We start from the raw sequence: 18,690 nt of genomic DNA, 5'->3' as shown, positions 1-18,690 counted from the left end.
AGGCGCTCATACTAAGACTCTTCCTCCGAGTCACTGTTATCATTAATCCTAATAGCTCGCCATCTCCTATCGGTCAAGTCTTGTGCAGCAGTTCCTTCACTCTCTGGGTCGACATAGCCCTGACCTCCAGCAATGCTTAGCGCAACGGGCAAAAAGACTAGGGCATGGAGGGCGGCGAAAATGACAAGAGACAGCCAAACTCGGAAGTAATAGATCTCGAAGATCTTTGATCGCGTGAAGGCGAGTACAGAGACACCCAGAAGCTTCGTGACGGTGATGCCCGAAAAGACAGATCCTCCGACGTTAACAAGAGCAGTCCAAGCCCGGGCATCGCGACCACGGAAGGCATTGCAATTGCCTTCCATCACTGTGCGGGAAGGATACATGAACGCGCGGGCGATATGAGCACAGAACTCAACAGAGATACCGACGCAAATGATGAGGTTGACCAGAGAAACAGCGTTCAGAGACACGTTGAACAGTGCCATGCTACCCATGATGTCTACAACGCTCATCACAACTGTGACAGAGACCACAGCTGCCGTAAGCAACGAACCCAAGAGGACGGTCGCAACAGCAAAGATTATGCCAACAGCGGCACACAACAATACAGCTGTTAACGGTACAATGCTAAGATATTGGTCAAAGAAGATGTAGAAGACGCTGTAGGGGAAAACATCCGCGCCTGTTCTGTCTTTGATATCGGAAGCGATGCGGCGAGCCGCAGAGTATGCAGCGATAAAATCTTCCTGGCTTCTCAGAGGAGTATGCATGGTTCTGAAGTGTGTGGACTTGACATGGTTGCCTTTATCATTAAGAACAACAGCCTGGCCATACGCGGCCTGGCCAGCGAGAGGGCATTCATCGCCAGTAGGACTTGAAAGGAACTTCTTGAGATAATGAATGAATTCTTCATCCTCAGGCATGCCGTAGAGTGTGGTATTCCAAGCTGGCTTGCGATCAGCAAAGCAGGTTTGGCCATGCTCCACACAGCACTGGTCATAAATGGGATTCAACCAGAGGAAGAAGTCGTCAATCCAACTGGCGGCAGGTGAAGAGATATAAGAAATATCTGATCTCTGTCGTTCGAGCTCAAGTGTGTTCGTAAGAGAAAGGTCCTGGCAAGTCGTGAATCTCGAGCAAATCTCTTGCTGCTGTTCTCGCTTGGAGGCATCAACTTCGCGGGTCACGAAATACACTGGGGGTCCTGTCTCCAGATACTCGTATAAGTCATTAAAGTAGGGGATCAGGTAAGAACCATCAGGGATAGCAACTCGCTGATCAAGGCCGAGTTGGATCTTGGGCAAAAGTGCTAGTCCACCTGCAAAGAGCCCAAGGAAAATTGTGACAACAGCAAGCTTGACCTTCTTGCCAAGAAGTCGTGGAGCATATGTGTTCTTGATGAAGACCTGCAGCAAGCTCTCTTCGGCCATATCTGAGCCACGGCTACCTCCCTGAGCAAAACTGTTGGCCCCATTAAGGTGGATTCTAGCCTTAGTGATCTGCCACCAGGGCCACAGTTCACAACGATGGTCTTCAACCCGCATCTGGTTAAGGGAAAGGAAGGAGACGAACATGGTCATTTGAAGCACGGCGTTGACCAGGACAGCACCCGCAGCGTAAGCAGCGAAATTCCTAACAGCCGGCATGCCAACGGCGGTGCCGAGAGCAAATGCGACGGTTTCTGTGAGAGCAGAGAAGAGAATGGAGGGTCCCATACGGCCCAGGGCTCTTGCAACTCGCTCCTCAACCATTTGGTCAGGAAAGCTGACATTAACTCTCTCGAGTTCATGGACAATCAGGAAAATGTTGTCCACGCCAACAGCCAGAACAATAAAGGGAATTACTTCAACAATGATGAGTGTAGCTTTTAGACCAACCCATGAGAAGAACCCAATAGAAGCAGCAATCGACATGAGGACAATAAGAATTCCCACGAGACCAAGCGTTACCTTGGACTCAACTAAAAGCACAGCAGGATTGCGGAAGATATGCTTGAGAGGAGTTCCAAGCGCCATGCAAGCGTAAACGAACATGACGATGTAACTGATGACGATAATCTTTGCGTCTGTGTTGGTCGACTTGTTAAGTTCCTGCTCGAGACTAATCTCAGTATTGAAAGACAAGCGAAGGCCACGTTCCTTGGCTTCTTGTTGGACCTCGAGGAGTCGGTCGCGGAGGGAGTTTTCCCAATCAACAGCCCTTGCAAGGGCATCAGTTCCCTCTTGAGCGTTGTTAACAACCCAGGTCACAGTGATAGCATGGGCGTCAACCACATCGTCGTCGTAACCACCAAAGATCATGTTGGGCTCGATGGGTTGCCCAAAGTCTGGTCGACAATCCACGGGGCTCTTGGCGCATGCGCGGAGGTCCTCTTTCCAATACTTGGGGTCAAATCCACCCTTGGCGTGCCAGTAAGCTGAAACAGACTGCACAACGCAAGCATCGTTGGAAGGTTTGAAGCAGAGATCCTGGAAGTATTTTCCATAGACAGGGCTTTCGATCTTCTTAACGCTCTCCTCAACTTCAATCCACCATTTCAGTGTATCATAAGTTAGAACAGGTCCTGGTCCAGAGGGATCGGTATCGTTCACAAGGAAGACCTTTTCAGCACGGTAGAAGGGTCCAAAGTTGCTATCGAAGTAGGCCTTCTCTTGTGCAGCAGCAGAAGAGGGGCTCACCCAAAGGCGGGCAGGTTCCTTCTCTAGGTCAAAACGGAACAATCCAACACTAAGGATGGCAACGAAGAGCAGGCTTAGGCCGATGCACCACCCAGGGAATCGAGCTGCAATGTGACCGAGCTGATAGAAGGCCTTGTCACACTTGTCGTTGACCCAGTATCTCTTAGTTGGGCGCTCACGCATCGCCTCCGTGTCAACCGGACCACCTTCGTCTTCATCATCGCTATGCGAGGATTCATGCAACAGTCTTGTCCTTTCAACACGATGCTGAGAATACTTTTTATATGCGATGTGGCCAAAGACGGCGAGTATCAGAGTTAACAACAAAACGCTATACACGAAGATGGAAGCAAATGAGAGGCAAGGCAAAAGACCGACTCTGCAAGACTTGGAGTCTTTGACGTCTGGGAGCTTCGGGCAGACACCAGGGCAGTCGACACATACGCAGCGGTAATCGGGGTCCTCATCATTGCATTTCTTCGGTGTCATGTCCAATGGATGGAGGTCGCGGTCGCTGTAATCAGTCGGAAAGTTGATCTGGAAAGGAGAACCGACGAGAGGTTTCTTGTCTCCAAGGAACTTCAGCATCTCGGTATAGTTCTTAGCACCACCACCAATCAAGTCCATCGCCTTGCTGTTTGCGCCGCCAAACTTGACTTCTTTGCAACTGTCATAGAAACCAGAGCCATATTTCTCTGAAATGAGCTGGTCGAGCTCTGTTACGAGCTTCTTGCCATTCTTGGGGGCAGAGTCGGTAACATTGATAAAGAGAGACTGGTCCGGAGAACATGTGAATGTACAAAAGAGGTTGAAGAAGTTGTCTTTGCAAGCTGGACAAGACCCAATGAGTGTACTTGGTGTACCGAGCTCGGACTTGAGTGCTTTGATCTATGTATCGCATATTAGTATGAGGTAGCATGAAGGTTCATGGGATATGCTCACTTGATCCAGGCTACAGCAAACAGGTCCGGTCTTCCATTTTTGGCCACAAAGTTCGACGAGTTCGTTACGAAGCTCTTCGTCGGGATCTTCGGCCAAACCATTGTCGACACAGGGAAGTTCTTTGCCGAAAAAACTCTGCTTTCCACAGTGGCCGCGGAAGGCGCATCGTCCAGCTTCATGTTTCGGAGTATACTGCTCAGCAAAGCCGAGGCCAGCAAGAAGCGCAGCCACAGCTCCAAGCTGAGGCACGATGCGTTGATGCATCTCGAAGTGAGGGAGCCGCACGCGGCGGGGGATATGTATGGAGTCGTAGGCCTACTTGGTCGCGATCGAAGTCTGGTGTTGATATCGCTCTCAAGTTGACGTACGACAGGTACGATGCGACGATAAGCGTGGGATGATGATGGTAGTTAAGATGTTCGAAAAGCAATCATAATAGATTGTAGAATTGAAGTTTAGAAATTGAGCAACGTGACTCAAGTGGAGGTGAAACTCTAAAGACGACGCGTCGACAAAGTAGGCGCAACCGAAACGGTTGCAGGTTCAGACTTGGAGGCAGATGGTGATGTCGTAGCGCAGCAGCAGCAGCAGCAGCCGTAACCGTAGCAGGTAGCTCGGTGACGGGTACAATGGAAAGCTTGGATGGGGCCCCGATGGCGGGCGCTGCAGAGGTCACGGCCGACCTGCGTCATTGGTTTCTGTGGGCTAGGCCTGCCTCTAATTCGCTAGCGTGATTAACTTAGTGGTCCTTGTGGTCTAAGAGGCCGGGGTTAGAGGCCGGGGTTGAGCTTAGCCATCGCATGAGCTACAGTCAATGATTCATTCGGAGTTTGACTACCCTAGAGACAAAAAGATGAATTTGATACATTTATTGATCTTTCGTGTAATATAGAGGTAGCAATTATTGAAATCATGGTCGGTAAGGTTTGGCTTCTAAGTAGGGTCCTTAAGTCTATTCGTAGGTGCAAGGTTTCTATAGGTGTCAAGGGCAGTCCAAGAGTCGTATCCGTCTGTCCCCATGCACGAAGATCGATATCAGCAGCAGAACTGCAAAAATGTACCGCCCTTTTCTCAGACACCAACCACTATATGTGCCTAAGAGAGCATATCATATAATATATTGCTTAATCCTAATCCTACTCATTGACCTAGAAACTTGGAAGAACCTATAGGTACTTAGGTAACACTAATTGCTCCGATTCCAATGGTTCAACTCAGACAAAAATCAACGCAGTAGTACAGAAGACCACCATAAGTTAAGACTCTGCCAGCCAGATAAACAACTTCCATTAATATCGTCTAAGCCTAATCACAAAAGCAGCCAAGTTGGTCCTACCATAAGATATGAACCATGAGACATTCTCGCTCAGGCATCCCCAATTTTCCACCCAACACAGGCCCGTGTAAAGTTAATCAACAGACCCAAAGGTAAATTCAGTTGTGAATGCCCTCAATAAACCTAAAGGCTTTAGGTCTTGCACTACCCATTAACTGTATTGTATTTACAATTTTGCAACCTAAAGGCTCGTTATCATGGCACGTGATACGGTTAAGCAACTTCACTAACTCCACCTTCGCTCAAGAGCCCTGAAAACACCATGACTCTTTCAATCTTTCTGTGCGTCATTCGGCCTTTCAATTTCGCAACGTCATTATATAAAGCACGGGAAGCCTCTGAAGGCCTAGCGACATAGTTTCTCTTATTACCTGTAGGATCTTATAAAGTACCATGCTTTATTCTGGAACCAGCCATAACAGATATCACAACACTATCCCTCCCCCAAGATGCCGGAAACCTCAGAAGAGCTTGTGCAGAAGCTGGTGGTATGTTCATTTATTATTGTTATGATGATTTCAGCGCGTATATATCTAGTTGCCGAGTCATACAAGCGAACTTTCGAGCCAGTATGGCACCAAGATATCGTGAGAATGACTATGAGATATAATATCGTGTTCATGCACTGTCATAGACAGCAGGCTTCATTCTAACATATGATGTTACAGGAAAAATTCAGGTCGCTCCTGGACGAAGCCCTCGTAGTTGCCATCGCCAGCGACCATGATCTCACAGAAGCTTCCCAGTATAAGTCAGCTCAGACTGTCTTAGAAGACCTTGCCCAGCATGTCACAACAGAAGAAGCAACTGGATTCAACCCAAGTGGCATCTCGAATATGCCTGAAGATGTGAATGGCGACGAGAGTACAGTTGAGACAAGCAGCCAGCAGGCCTCTCGTGCTCACGACACAGATACCACTTCCGCCAGCGATCAAACCGCATCGACAGCAAACACAACCTACTCCATACCCAGACTTACTTCATTCGATGATGATAGCGAGGAGAATAAAGTTCTTCTCCTCCAAAGCATGTTTAGCGAGCTCAAGGAATTTGACATTAAACACTCACTGAAAAAGGCAAATGGTGATGTGCAGACTGCGCTCGATGACCTACTGAACATCCAGTATCTTAAATCAACAGGGCAAGAGCAGAAGGGCATTAATGGATTCTTTGAGCCTGACGAAGCCGCCGGGAAGAAGAAAAAAAGGAACAAGAAGAAGGGCAAGAAAGCTCTCGGAAGCGAAACACCATCATCCAGCAGCGGAACTGCCTCTCCATCCCCCGATGACCTAAAAGAGTTGAAGCGTATGTTCTAACCAATCATTTACCAGAATGTGATAACTAACTGTCCGACGTAGGCCAGGACGAGATCGCATATCTAGCAGACAGGCTGGACTTACCTTTTGAAGTAGTCTCCGAGATCTACTACAACAAACGCTGTGCGAGTGGTGCCGCTGCAGTTGAGATCTTGCATCGATACATGTCACAAGGCATCGAAACCCACGATAAAGAGGGCAAGAAATATGCACAGGAGCTGGCCCAAAAGTATCAAAATGTCCCAGAGAAGTTTATGTCGACAATCGTTCAGGTTACGGACTCCATATCGCAAGAATCAGACGACATCGCGGCGCTTGTTAGCAAACATTTCGTCAAGAATCCCTGGACCCAGAAGCTTGAGGTCAGTTATCAACTGACGCCACTGCCTGTAGAGGACATCGAAGGATTCGAGACAGTTACGCGAGGCAAATCCAAGCTAGCCCGGCCCGTCTCAGGAAGCACGAGCTTTCCCGTCGGCTCGTCAGCGTACGCGCAAGCTGCTGAGAGAGCCAGCCAATACAATCGAGCCAAACGTGAAGCAGCCGCTTCGGCAGCATCCTTAAATCGACGTGGTGCCTCTAATCCACTCTATCGACAGGCAGCAGGTTATTATTCTGAAAGGGCACGAGAGCAGGCTCGATACGAAATGCATGCTACGTCAACGGCGGCAAATCTACTCGTTGATAAGCAAAGCACATCAACTTCGATTGACTTACACGGCGTTAACGTGCAGTCTGGTGTGAGCATTGCTCGCGAGAGAGTCCAGTCCTGGTGGGCTGGCTTAGGAGAGTTTCGGTCTGATAAGGCTCGACAGCAGCCGTTTACTGTCATAACTGGACTCGGCCGCCATAGTGCTGGTGGTGTGTCACAGCTGAGACAAGCTGTAGCTGCAGCTCTCCTCCAAGACGGGTGGAAGATGCAGGTTGAGACTGGACGCTTTCTCATCAAGGGTAGGCGATAAAAGCCAAGCTAAGAAAGCCTTGCGGCGGCTATCTCAACCATGTTTTGGAAATCTTCCGCATTGACCTGGATCAACCAGATCGGCAATTCTCACGACATCTCATTGCTCAAACGGCCAGATGGGATAATACTTCCCCCAAGTTTTGGTCTTTTTGATGGCATGTTGGAGTTCTGGACCCAATTCAAGCAAAGGCTTACGCAACCTCTGATCCACAAATGAACCCGAAACAGTCATGACAACCAACTGCATGTTTTCTGCGTCAGCCCTGGCGAATAGACGAGCGAAAATAGTACTGTTAGTGCAGCCATTGCCATGGAAACTCGGACCATGTAGCTTTAAGGCTGTGCCAGGCACGCACGAAACATGATCCTTCGCTCCATGCGCTAGACCTCTGCAAAAGACCAGAGTAACCGCGGCGGTTTCCTAGATAGGATATGATTTTGCTTTTATTTTGTCACATCATGCCCCTGTGGGTGCCATCACAGTGTCATTGTATAAGTACTGAGCTGTCCGCCATGAGACACCAGTATCACAACTTACAAGGCTGAACATAAAACTCACGGATCACTCATCGATACTTCAATATGGCGGCCAAGAACCAGTCAGGACAGCCTTCCTATGAGCCTCTACCCAGAGAGGACCCTGCAGCTGCGCTGCTGTCACCATCTGAGCGGGAGGATAGAGACAATGGAAAGACGCCCGTATTCAGACTCGCTTTCTCGCCTATTATGTTGTTACGATTGATGGTTGTCCCTATCGTCATCACCGATGTAGTTTTTATCTGCATGCCCCTGGCCTCCCCAGGATCAGCCGCCGCGTTCGCGATGGGTGGAATTTTCTTGGTTATGTGGCATGCGTCCCGCGTCTTCAAGAGCCTCCTCCCCGGCAGGAAGAGCAACAAGTTCGACCTCAAGATCGGAAACTTTTTCTGCACCATTGGCACGACTTCGCTCGCCTCACGCACAAGCCGTGGAGCCTGGACTTATCTTGTCAGCGCTATCGACTTTTCTTTCGGTCTTTTCTTCATCGGGCCCAGTGTTCTGTCCTTCATTACATATAACTGGTATCATCACGCAAATGTTTCGGGTCTGAGTCTTACTGTTGTGTAAGTATACGACTAATGGTTTCGGTCATTCAAGTGATGCTAATAGTGTATGACAGGATCATGCAGTCGGCCATTGCTGTCCTCAACCTGATCAGTCTTTTCCGCAAGATGAAGATCGTTGTCTACAGGGGCGAGGACGAGCAGGACTACCTGTACTCGATTCCCGACCTCGATGTCTTCCGAGACGAAGTTTCTGAGCCCCGCGACTCGATGGCTTCTGAGGTCTGAAAGACCAAATCGGAACTTTGCTAAAGAAACCCACTACCTGCCCTTCTATCTCTTTCGTCTGAGGGTAGCATCTAGTACAAAAGACTGGGGCCAGGAAGACCATGGATTAGCCCGTTACGGTAATGTTCTGAGAACAATATCCAGCTGGAAAAGTGCATATGATGTAGTCTATGAGTAAAGTGTATTTTGCTGTCACAGTGACAGACGGTATAGATAGCTTTCGAGTAGCATAACGTGAGATACGAATTGAACATTGCTGTTCACCTCCATCCTCTACTGCTTCTGTCGTTGAAGATTCTGTCCAACCCTCTCCCATACAGCCTGGCCTGTAGTAAAGGTGGTGAAGAACATGGCCAAACTAACCAGGCCAGGCTCAAGCTTGACCCAGCCAACCGTAGTGGTAGGAAGAAGCATATCAAGGAGATCAGACACGAGAGTGCGGAGGAGAACGTAGCCCTCCCTCTTAAACTTCTTGATCCAAGCACGTCTCTCGGTCTTGCGTTTATTGACGATGCTCTTGAGACGCTCACGCTCCTTGTCGAGATCATCCTTGGTCATCTTTTCAGAGAGAACGGCAGTCTCCTTCTCTGTAGTGATAAGCTCGGCTGGCTTCTCAGTAGAGCTGATGCTGACAGTCTCGCGTTTGACAGAGGCAGGAGTGCCAGCGACTAATTGATACAGTCTGATAACCGTGACAAGAACAGAAGTGTACAATCCAGCGAACCAGAAAAGTTGTGACTGGTAATCAATCTCCTGGAACTTCTCAGGACTAAAGACACGGAGGTTCTCGATGCCGCAGAGATCAAGGAGGGTCAGAGTCTCCATCATGCCGAACATGCCGAAGCAAGTCTTGCTAATGATATCGAGCCATATATCAAGGCTCTTATCGCCTTGAGCGACGTAGACGAGCCATCCTGCGCGGAAAGTGTCTAAAAAGCGGAAGAACCGAATGAAGCGTCTGGAGACGTTGATCTGGCTGCCCAAAGCACGGAGAGATAATGTTGATGAGACCTTAGGCTGGACGAGAGCAAACAGAGCCGGGTACCAAACTAGAAGAGAGCATATCGCTTGAAAACCACGGAGGATTCGCTCGATGCCGACTGAGAATAGTTAGTTAGTGTGTCTTGCAAGGATTTGTGAGAGAAATACCAAGATCAGTGCCAAAGGCAACAAAATGCTCATATGTTCCCACCATAACTGCTAGTCTACCAAGACAGAGGTGTAAGATACAAATTGAAAGAACTCGAGATTTATGCCACGAATTTATATACGTCTAATGCAAATGAACAGAAAATTACAAATCATTGACCCCTGGTGGTTAGGTTGTTTGTTGAATAGGCGGTGTTGATGGGGCCAGCCAGTAGTTCAATGATAGTGGATCCTTACATCCACGTATATGAATACGGCAATTTGAAGCGACTTGAATATGAGTGAATGATACAATATTCTCATATGCATCTAAGCTGTTTCTATGTTGACATGAAGATGAGTCGCGCAGACAGACATAGTTTACTTAACCAACTCTTACTCCCATTGAACAATAAGTAAATATAACACATGGCATCTACCTAATAGTTGTAGTTATGCACAAGTACGATGCAAGACACGTCAAGCTTAATTCTTTCCTCTCCATACCCTTTTCTACTCAAGATACCAATTATTGACCGGGAGACACCAACTTGCCTTGGGCTCTGGCATTATGGTTCCATCCACCAGCAAGGGCCTCACCACCATGCTCCTGAGAGAACTTCTGGATGCGAGCCTCAAGCTCAGGTCGGAAGTGTCGGATAAGACCCTGAATAGGCCAGGCGAAGGCCTCTCCCAGAGCTAAGCATCATTAGTACAGCGTTATAGATGGGTGGTTGATATGAGAACTTACCGCAAATAGTGTGACCCTCAACCTGCTTGGTGAGCTCCTGGAGCATGTCAATCTCACGCTCACGGGCCTGACCCTTCTCAAATCGCTTCATCATCTGCTCTGTCCACTTGCTACCCTCTCGGCAAGGTGTGCACTGGCCGCAACTCTCGTGGCGGTAGAAGTGGCTGAGGCGGCTGATAGCTCGGACAATATCGGTGCTCTTATCCATAACGATAACAGCAGCAGTACCAAGACCAGACTGGCTGTCCTTGAGGGCATCGAAGTCCATCAGTTGGTCATCACAGACGTGCTTGGGGAGAACAGGAGTAGAGGAACCACCGGGGATGACAGCCAAAAGGTTATCCCATCCACCTCGAACACCACCACAGTGCTTGTCAATCAGCTCACGCAGAGGGATGGACATCTCCTCCTCAACAGTGCAGGGGTTGTTGACATGGCCAGAGATACAGAACAACTTGGTACCCTGGTTTCGCTCACGGCCGAAGCCAGCAAACCAGCTTCCTCCTCGTCGGCAGATAGTAGGGGCAACGGCAACAGTCTCGACGTTGGTAACAGTTGAAGGGCATCCGAAAAGACCGACGGCAGCAGGGAACGGAGGCTTAAGACGAGGCTTTCCAGGCTTGCCCTCCAGAGACTCAATAAGAGAAGTCTCCTCACCACAGACGTAGGCACCAGCACCTCGGTGCAGGTAAACATCGAAGTCGTAGCCGGAGTCACAGGCGTTCTTTCCGATCAGGCCGGCGGCGTAAGCCTCGTTGATGGCTCGCTGGAGAACAGCAGCCTCCTCGACGAATTCACCACGGATGTAGATATAGGCGGCGGTTGCGTTCATGGCTCGGCCAGAAATAAGACATCCCTCGATGAGCTTGTGTGGGTCCTTTCGCATAATCTCGCGGTCCTTGCAGGTTCCGGGCTCACCCTCATCGGCATTGACGACGAGGTAACGGGGCTTGGTGTCCTTGTCCCAGTCCTTGAAGTTCATGAAAGACTACAGAGCGTTGGGTTAGAGACAATTGATGCTGGTTCGGTCTCTTGACCCGTAAAACCAATCTTGGAGAAACCTACCCATTTGAGACCCGAGGGGAAACCAGCACCACCTCGTCCTCGAAGACCGGAGGCCTTGACCTCGCTAATGATCCAATCGTGTCCCTTGAGAATAATCTCCTTGGTCTTGTGCCAATCGCCCATCTTCCTAGCACTCTTGAGGTCTACGGGATATCGGTTATAGAGGTTCTGGAAAATGCGATCCTGGTCTCGTAGACCACCGTATGTTCGCTTCGGGGCGCCGTCCTGGACAGTAGCCAGACCCCTCACGGCGGTCCGTGAGAGGCCGACGGCCTTCTTGGGCGCCGTTCTCGTGGACAGCATTGTGCTCGATCGTTGTCGGGTGGCGGTTTGGAGATGGTTGAACGTCAGGTTGCGGCACTTCAAGTTTCCTGGGCGAGATCCATTTCGTGACCAGGCCGTTCAGAAATAGCGGGCTAGTGATTGGCCAATCCATTACGCGATTATTCAGCCACCCGAGTTAGCCAGGACTTTACTCCACACCAATTCTCACATACTAACACAAGTCCTTCTTATCATTTCTGTTAAGCGCATCAATTGCCCTTCGCCCCCGATTTGCCTCCAACCGATATCCTGGAGTCATAGATCCTGGTAGCGTTGCATCACGTAAGCAGTCAAGGAAGTGTTTCTATTCGACGGACTCCATCTGCGGTGTCGCAACACCAACTCGAGTATCGTGGGCTTTGTATACAAGCTTCGTCTCGGCTTCCTCCGCCGTGTTGATGAGAAATGACCAACCCTAGCACATTGATATCTATGCAATGATAACTTGAGTCACATTCATCATGTCTAGTAAAAGACATTCCATTCTTCCCGCTATCGATCGCAGTGGTCCTAGGCCCCCCGTCCATTTCTCAGACTCCCTGACCATCTCCGACAATGCGATTCTCCAAGGAACACACTCGATCACGATACAATCAGAAACGGTAGTACACCCTCGATCAAAGTTTGAGTCAAACTCCGGATCTATTCTTATCGGGCGACGATGTCTCATTCACGAACGAACACACCTGGGAACTCGCCCTGTCGACCCTGATACTGCGCAACGTGGTGGCATCGTGCTGGCAGACTTTGTTACAATCGAGGCAGGCAGTATTATTGAAGCTGGCAATACCGAGATCGGCGAGGGTACGGTAGTTCACGCTGGGTCAACTATCGGAAGTGGTGCTAGGATCGGCAAGGTAGATATGAAACCCCATCTTCGTGATCAGGAGCTGACAATATCTAGAACTGCACTATTACGCAGATGACAAAGATTGCCCCTGGAACAATATTGCCTGACAACACTGTCGTCTTCTCGAACGGGACAAGACGAATCGATCGACGTAACCTTGCTGATCAGAGGAAGATTGCCTTAATGAAACAGCTCGCAGTCCTGCGAAAAATGATACCCAGTAACGCCGACAAATTTAAATAAGATACCCATTGATATACTCTTTTGAACGACCTCATTATAAATACGATTCCGCTCGGCGGGTCTCCTTTTGGCGATACTCCTTTGTTCTATCACCATATTGATCACAAAGAATCTACAGACACATTCTCCATAAAGTGTAGTTACACCTCAGGAGCATCATACAACACCGAATAGCAATCCCATCACAACGGGTAGAGTGCGAAAATGCCTGTAGCTCATATTAAAATATTAGTATTGCCTAGAGAGGGTATATGGTACATAAATCAAGACCGAGATATAAGTCGTGCCTTTTCGAGAAGAGTCAAGACTGTCATCTTCGGTCTCTGTGAAATAAGGCCAGCCCTGTTATCACCACCATAATAGCCCATCTCTCTCCAAGAAGTCCTGTCAAGCCCGTTCCCATAAATCGAAAATGCGCAACCTTTGTCAAACTTCTTCCATCGCCCATCGTCCAAGCTGCAACAACTTCGTTTCCTCGGCTATCTTCAAAGCCGCCTGGCGCAAACGCCATATTTCCTCCTCCAGGAGCACCACGGCTCATACGCACAAGCTTCCAGCCATAATAATGACCACCCAAGCTTGCTATGACATCTCCACGTGAGCGCCTCCACTCGAATCTCTCCCGTGGTCCGTTGCCTCCTGGTCCGACTTCAATAGCAAAGCTATAGCCTGTACCGAGACCACTGTGTGAACCTACTGGTTCAACTACTTCGCGTGCCAATGGAGCTCCCGAGCCTGGCACTGGAGGCAATTCGACTTCGAAACTAGCACTCATGAACATGAATCTTGCAGAAGCCAGAGGTGAATATGACGGGTCTGGACCAGAGTGTAAAAGAATTGGCGGTAGATCACTCAGGCCGGAATGTGCGGAGTAGAGATAGAGAGGGTGGTTTTGATGTTCAGCAAGTGTATAGGAATTATTGGGCCATCCTTGATAGTAGAGATTGAACGCCGGTGGGAATTGGCGTGGAACAGCCGATGGTTGGCTGGGGCCGGCAGTTGGAGGAGGAGGAGCTTGTGATGCTGATGATGATGCTTTTGGCTGTGGAGCTGCAGCTGCAGGCGGTGGTTGTGCCGGGAGCTTCTTATGCTGGTTCTGGCTCTCAGCGTATGAAGGCGGAGGTTCATCTGGAACATCAGAGGGATTCATTTTCTTTTGAATGGTTTAGGACTTGAGGTGTGTTTGAGAGGTGTATAAGTGAAGCTGACCACAAGTAAATGCGATGACGTCGTCAGTAAAGTAGCTAATAGTCAGTCGTCGCAAGAAAAGATATTAGCAGCTCGTATCGTGGATTTATAGAATTTCTACGAGGTTGAGTATAGTGATTGAAGAAGTCCAGAGGACAAGGTCAGCGAAAGTGAACAGGTTTTGTATAAAAGCCAAGAGGTTGAGGTCCTACTGCAGTGATATCAGCGTATTGCGTAAGGTAGGTAGAATGTGGCTGTGAGCTGAGTTTGTGGCTATGCATGTTAGACTTTCAGCTTGAGCCTCGGATCATATGCATGCATGCATAAAAAGACTCTCAGGGCTCCGTTATAAACGGTGACTGCCAGACCACGGCAAAGGCAGCCGACGGTATGTGGGAGACAGACAAGTTGTGCATGATTCGGTACCCGCCAAAAATATCCCTGGATCAGGGGTCCTCTGACACGTCGTCACTTATATGGAGCTCCGGATACCCTGGGATGCACCACGTCCTGTCGTTGTAAGCTATTCCGGGGAAGTCGGCTTTTGAAAATGCATTATCGTATCCACTTGTAGCTCATGAAACCAAGGCTAAAACTGCAGTTATGATGTCGATGCTTGGAGAGACAGTGGCATGTTCAAGCCAGTGGAAGAGGCACGTGTTGTCGTAGCATGATGATCTGACTGACGATGCTGAAGTATCGAGATATAGGAGTAAACATCATGATATTGTTATGATCTCCCGTCACCTGTCTCAAGTCGTGAATGCTCTCATCAGAACCAACCACTCATTCTTTCTATGAATTCAAACCCATTCTTTATGCAAAAGACCAGCCCTAACCAAGACCTAATTCACAACGACCACGCCATCAAAGCCAAAAGCACCTCAGTACCCAATTCTTGGTTTTTATCGCTCTAAATAACATGTCTCAAATCTGTACTATATGTAAATGCACACCTTTTTCTGTAATACAAACGATGAATGATTTCCCAATGCTTATGCCGATGCTGATGCTGCGCTGAACTTGAAACAAATAAAGCAATTAGAAACTGAACAAGGCACTGCGGCGCTTGCCCAGAGGGTAGATGAGCAAAGAGCTCATGAAGAGACCAACGGCGATACCGATGGCGATCTGAATCATGGAGGCAGCAACGCTGAATACCAAGTTATCAGGGTTCGAGCCCTGCTGGAACTGAACAGAGGAAGTTCCATTGATCTCACCAGTGGCGTTGGTGATAGAGTTGGCGACTTGTAGACCACTAAGCAATCCTCCAGTAGACGCAAGACTTCCAGGCACTTGACAGAATACTGCTGGAATAAGAATTGCTGCTGCAACACCGTGTCGAAGTCGAGAGTAGAGATTGGCAAGGAGCCCAACAGCCAATGCACCCAGTGTACTGGAGATCTGAGGGCTAGACTTGAATCTCTGTCCACTCCAGTAGTTTACCATGTAACCAGCGAATGAAACGATAACCATGACGGGCATCTGGCGCCATTTGGCTTGGTAGACGATACACATGCTGATAACAAAGAATGGCACGAAAATGAAGCCGTAGTAGGGGTTCATGGCATCGGGGCAAGTTGTAGTGTTGGACGGGTTACTGTCGAATAATCCATAAAGAGCTGCGCCAACAGTGATACCGAATCCGAGAAGAAGGGAGTAAATGACGGCGTAGACTATTCGAATTGAACCGGGGACAATAGCACGAGATTGGAGTTCGAGAGCAGAGCACACTGTATCATGTTAGTTTCTGACGTCGTTTTGGGACAAGAAGAGTTCACTTACAAACCATGTAACCGGGCAGCAACATGACGATACCGCCCTGCGCCAAAGCGCCGAAACAAAAGATCTCTTCGCCTCCACTCGAAATACTGCCAAACGTTCTGGCCAAGAAACTGACGATGATGGTAGAAGACACCTCGAAGACATTGCTGTAGAGGGCAGAGTTTGGGGCCACGATAAGTTGGAGTACTCCGATAAGACAGCCGAAAGCAAAAATGAGAGGAAGGTCGATAAGGCGAGCTCCGAAGGAGAAAGGGGCAGCACAGACACTCATGAGTCCAAACATGACAACCCTGAGCCACCTGTGGAACTTGTCCTTGCGCTTCATCAAGGTCTCGAGCTTCTCGGTAGCTTCTTCAACGCCGACAACATCGTGCATAACCTCCTTGTAGATAAGATGGACATCCTTCAGCTTGCCTAGATCAATACCCTGCGATGTGCGGACAATTCTGACTTCGGTGGTGTGAGTCGATCTATCGTCGAAAGAAATAATCATGCATCCAGGAAGATAGAGGAATTGGCCATCGATTTCGAGAACTCTGGCGGACATGCTAAGATACTCCTCCAGTCTATGAGTGGGAGCTCCAAAAAGCATGAGAGCACGGCAGAGTTTGATGATATAGTCCTGTCGGGCCAGAGTCTCGGCGATATGAACTGTGATACGTGCTTCTTGTTGTTGCCAGAGACCACTGAGGCGGTTTGCGCTTGTTGTTCGCTTGTGGCCAGGTCTTTGTGGCTTCTTTCCAGTAGGCTTCTTCCTCTTGTCATCCGGGTCATTGGGGTTGGCGAGTCGTGATGAGGCCTCGATCAGGTTGGCAAGAGTGTCCTGGGACTTGTTCTGATCGTACCATTTTCGCTTTGGGGTAGATGCTCCAGATGGCGTTCCTTGAACTGTAGGAGTACCGGCTTCACTTAGAACTGAAGAGGTAGAGGCAGCTCGGTGGTGCGATCCCTTGAAAGGAGGGTCTGGGGGTTTGTAGAGCTTCAAAAGTTGAGATAGTACGCTTCCGCGATACTGTTCAGGTGCTGGAACATCGTATAAGACTCCATCAAAGTTTCCGTCATTCAATTCGGTTAGGGGAACTCGTTCTTCATGTTTTGTGTCCTTGTTGTCTGGTGAATGCTGGCCAGTGCTGCTAGGTCCAAATCGCTGAGTGTGTGCTCGAACAAGCTTGAAAGCTTCATCCTTCAAGCCATGTGCCTCTTGCTCCTCAGATGGAAGCTTGTGGAAACCTTCCCGGCTACTGCCACCTTCGTTGAGGGTTTGAAGTGGGATACTGGAACCATAAGGGCTGTCCCATGCGGCTGTTCCAGTGCTGGATTCGAGTGAGTCTCTGTCAATGGCTGATGAATCATTGTGGATGTTTGCCGCCATTATACGGGCACGTTCCTGGGCAGCTACCATCGCCTCCTTTGACTCAGGGTCTGACTCATGCTCGGCATCGTGAAGAGTCTTTACAGCCTCTGCAGAACTGCCACGCAACAGTGATGGCCTGGGCTTTGCGATGGGGCCTCCAGCAGCAGGAGGGGGAGTAGATGATTTTGGTGGAGGGTTTGCGGCAGCATTACTGTTGAACCGCACTCGTGCCTTGTCCTTCTTCAAAGCTGCAGCAGCAGTCTTTGGACTTGGTGGTGTATCGGCACCAGAACCAGAACCAGAACCAGTCTTGGGTGGTTCGAGTCCGACTTCGAGGTCCGGTTCGTCTTGAATATCTCTAGAATTGCCCTCCATTGGATTGTGAGTGACTGGAATATGCCTTGAATCAGGTACAAGATATCGATTTCCTTTAGTAACGAGCGAAGGAAGTGGGAAAGATGGGACTATGATCCAAGATGTACAGGGATAAACTGGAGAGCCTCAACAATGCCTTTCGCGGGGAAGGGCGGGTTTACGTTATTATATGAAGATCGCAAACTCTATGGGCTCCATCAAGCTTTGCGGTTCCAGTGTTAGAATTGGGTATCGTACGTACGACTAACACAACGCGGACGGGCCCTGTCCATCTCCGGCAAAAGCAGCGATCACCTCGGGCTCGTACAGGCCCCGTGACGTAGTGGATGTGGAGGCACAAGGGAGAAAATTGAGCCTAGAAGTCTTGGAGATTCTTGGAGCTTATTGCGAAACCGCTTGGTTCGAGTTTTTCTTAGGTAAATTCCAGGCCAGCATCACGACGTCGTGGCCATCGGAACGCCATCCGGCCGGCAGTCCGGGGATAGTTGAGTCAAGGCCCACCAGGTGAAAAACACTAAACAGGCTCATGACTCTGGTAGCTCGTTCTATTTTGGAAGAGAAGGCCTGGTAGAAGAGTCAAGCGAAGCAATTGATACCCATAGACTCTTGGTCCAGAATCTCAAAAAGGAGTCGCTTCATCAAAGTCTTTCAACTCTCCCCGTTCGCCTCTGTCACTAGTTCAGTCTTTCGCTGGGCTTCTTGTTAAAGAAATTGTAGGGGCTTGCCAGGATTAGCATGGCGTCTCGGTTACCAATGCAAGATTCGTCTTGTTTTTACCTGATATGGTAATCTTCCAGTGGATCGGTCCAGTACCTGCAGGGACTTTTCAGATTCACCCAATGACGCCTGTTACCGAGAATGGCATTTGCAACTCTGCCATGGAGCCAGTGTTACGGTGCACCAAAAGAGAAAGGGACGATTCTTAACGGTCGATATGGTGACATTCGAAACGTGGAGAGTTGCACAAATCAATGCATACCGTTGAACAGCATAAATTCATTAGTAGTACGCGGTTTCAAATGTATGGATAAAGGTTTATGTTATAAACGCACGACAT

The 18,690-nt window shown here is 49.1% G+C and overlaps 8 protein-coding genes across 9 annotated transcripts; 3 read left to right on the top strand and 5 right to left on the bottom strand.

The window, feature by feature from the left end:
* Positions 1-11: 11 nt before the first annotated feature.
* Positions 12-3,887, bottom strand: FOIG_06135 (uncharacterized protein; the record flags this gene model as incomplete). The annotated part of the gene is made up of 2 exons (XM_031205123.1): positions 12-3,569; positions 3,624-3,887. 2 exons carry the CDS (start codon positions 3,885-3,887, stop codon positions 12-14), a joined length of 3,822 nt encoding a protein of 1,273 aa, XP_031065372.1.
* A 1,521-nt stretch (positions 3,888-5,408) lies between these two features.
* On the top strand, positions 5,409-7,237 carry FOIG_06134 (uncharacterized protein; the record flags this gene model as incomplete). The annotated part of the gene is made up of 3 exons (XM_031205122.1): positions 5,409-5,447; positions 5,628-6,264; positions 6,318-7,237. 3 exons carry the CDS (start codon positions 5,409-5,411, stop codon positions 7,235-7,237), a joined length of 1,596 nt encoding a protein of 531 aa, XP_031065371.1.
* A 584-nt stretch (positions 7,238-7,821) lies between these two features.
* On the top strand, positions 7,822-8,570 carry FOIG_06133 (uncharacterized protein; the record flags this gene model as incomplete). Its single annotated transcript, XM_031205121.1, has 2 exons — positions 7,822-8,342; positions 8,399-8,570. 2 exons carry the CDS (start codon positions 7,822-7,824, stop codon positions 8,568-8,570), a joined length of 693 nt encoding a protein of 230 aa, XP_031065370.1.
* FOIG_06132 (uncharacterized protein) lies at positions 8,445-9,956 on the bottom strand. Its single transcript, XM_031205120.1, has 2 exons — positions 9,720-9,956; positions 8,445-9,670 (listed from the first exon to the last, which is right to left on the bottom strand). Exons 1-2 carry the CDS (start codon positions 9,763-9,765, stop codon positions 8,844-8,846), a joined length of 873 nt encoding a protein of 290 aa, XP_031065369.1. The 5' UTR covers positions 9,766-9,956; the 3' UTR covers positions 8,445-8,843.
* Positions 9,957-9,995: 39 nt separating this feature from the next.
* On the bottom strand, positions 9,996-11,928 carry FOIG_06131 (NADH-ubiquinone oxidoreductase 51 kDa subunit, mitochondrial). Of its 2 annotated transcripts, XM_031205118.1 has the most exons (3): positions 11,515-11,928; positions 10,450-11,437; positions 9,996-10,397 (listed from the first exon to the last, which is right to left on the bottom strand). In XM_031205118.1, the coding sequence occupies exons 1-3, from the start codon at positions 11,815-11,817 to the stop codon at positions 10,228-10,230; spliced, it is 1,461 nt and encodes a 486-aa protein (XP_031065367.1). In that variant the 5' UTR covers positions 11,818-11,928; the 3' UTR covers positions 9,996-10,227. The 2 variants fall into 2 exon arrangements, with proteins under 2 accessions (XP_031065367.1, XP_031065368.1); XM_031205119.1 differs by having other exon boundaries at positions 10,450-11,928.
* A 153-nt stretch (positions 11,929-12,081) lies between these two features.
* Positions 12,082-14,642, top strand: FOIG_06129 (dynactin 6). The gene is made up of 2 exons (XM_031205116.1): positions 12,082-12,695; positions 12,743-14,642. Exons 1-2 carry the CDS (start codon positions 12,300-12,302, stop codon positions 12,929-12,931), a joined length of 585 nt encoding a protein of 194 aa, XP_031065365.1. The 5' UTR covers positions 12,082-12,299; the 3' UTR covers positions 12,932-14,642.
* On the bottom strand, positions 12,952-14,603 carry FOIG_06130 (uncharacterized protein). The gene is made up of 2 exons (XM_031205117.1): positions 14,141-14,603; positions 12,952-14,084 (listed from the first exon to the last, which is right to left on the bottom strand). Exon 2 carries the CDS (start codon positions 14,079-14,081, stop codon positions 13,242-13,244), a length of 840 nt encoding a protein of 279 aa, XP_031065366.1. The 5' UTR covers positions 14,082-14,084; positions 14,141-14,603; the 3' UTR covers positions 12,952-13,241.
* Positions 14,643-14,759: 117 nt separating the features above from the next.
* On the bottom strand, positions 14,760-18,632 carry FOIG_06128 (uncharacterized protein). Its single transcript, XM_031205115.1, has 2 exons — positions 15,905-18,632; positions 14,760-15,852 (listed from the first exon to the last, which is right to left on the bottom strand). The coding sequence occupies exons 1-2, from the start codon at positions 17,631-17,633 to the stop codon at positions 15,161-15,163; spliced, it is 2,421 nt and encodes an 806-aa protein (XP_031065364.1). The 5' UTR covers positions 17,634-18,632; the 3' UTR covers positions 14,760-15,160.
* Between the last annotated feature and the right edge of the window lie 58 nt (positions 18,633-18,690).

This window comes from Fusarium odoratissimum (genome assembly GCF_000260195.1).
Source record: "Fusarium odoratissimum NRRL 54006 unplaced genomic scaffold supercont1.8, whole genome shotgun sequence".
NCBI classification, from domain to species: domain Eukaryota; kingdom Fungi; phylum Ascomycota; class Sordariomycetes; order Hypocreales; family Nectriaceae; genus Fusarium; species Fusarium odoratissimum.
Note: the sequence above shows the minus strand (reverse complement) of the source record. Positions and strands in the feature narration are given on the sequence as shown.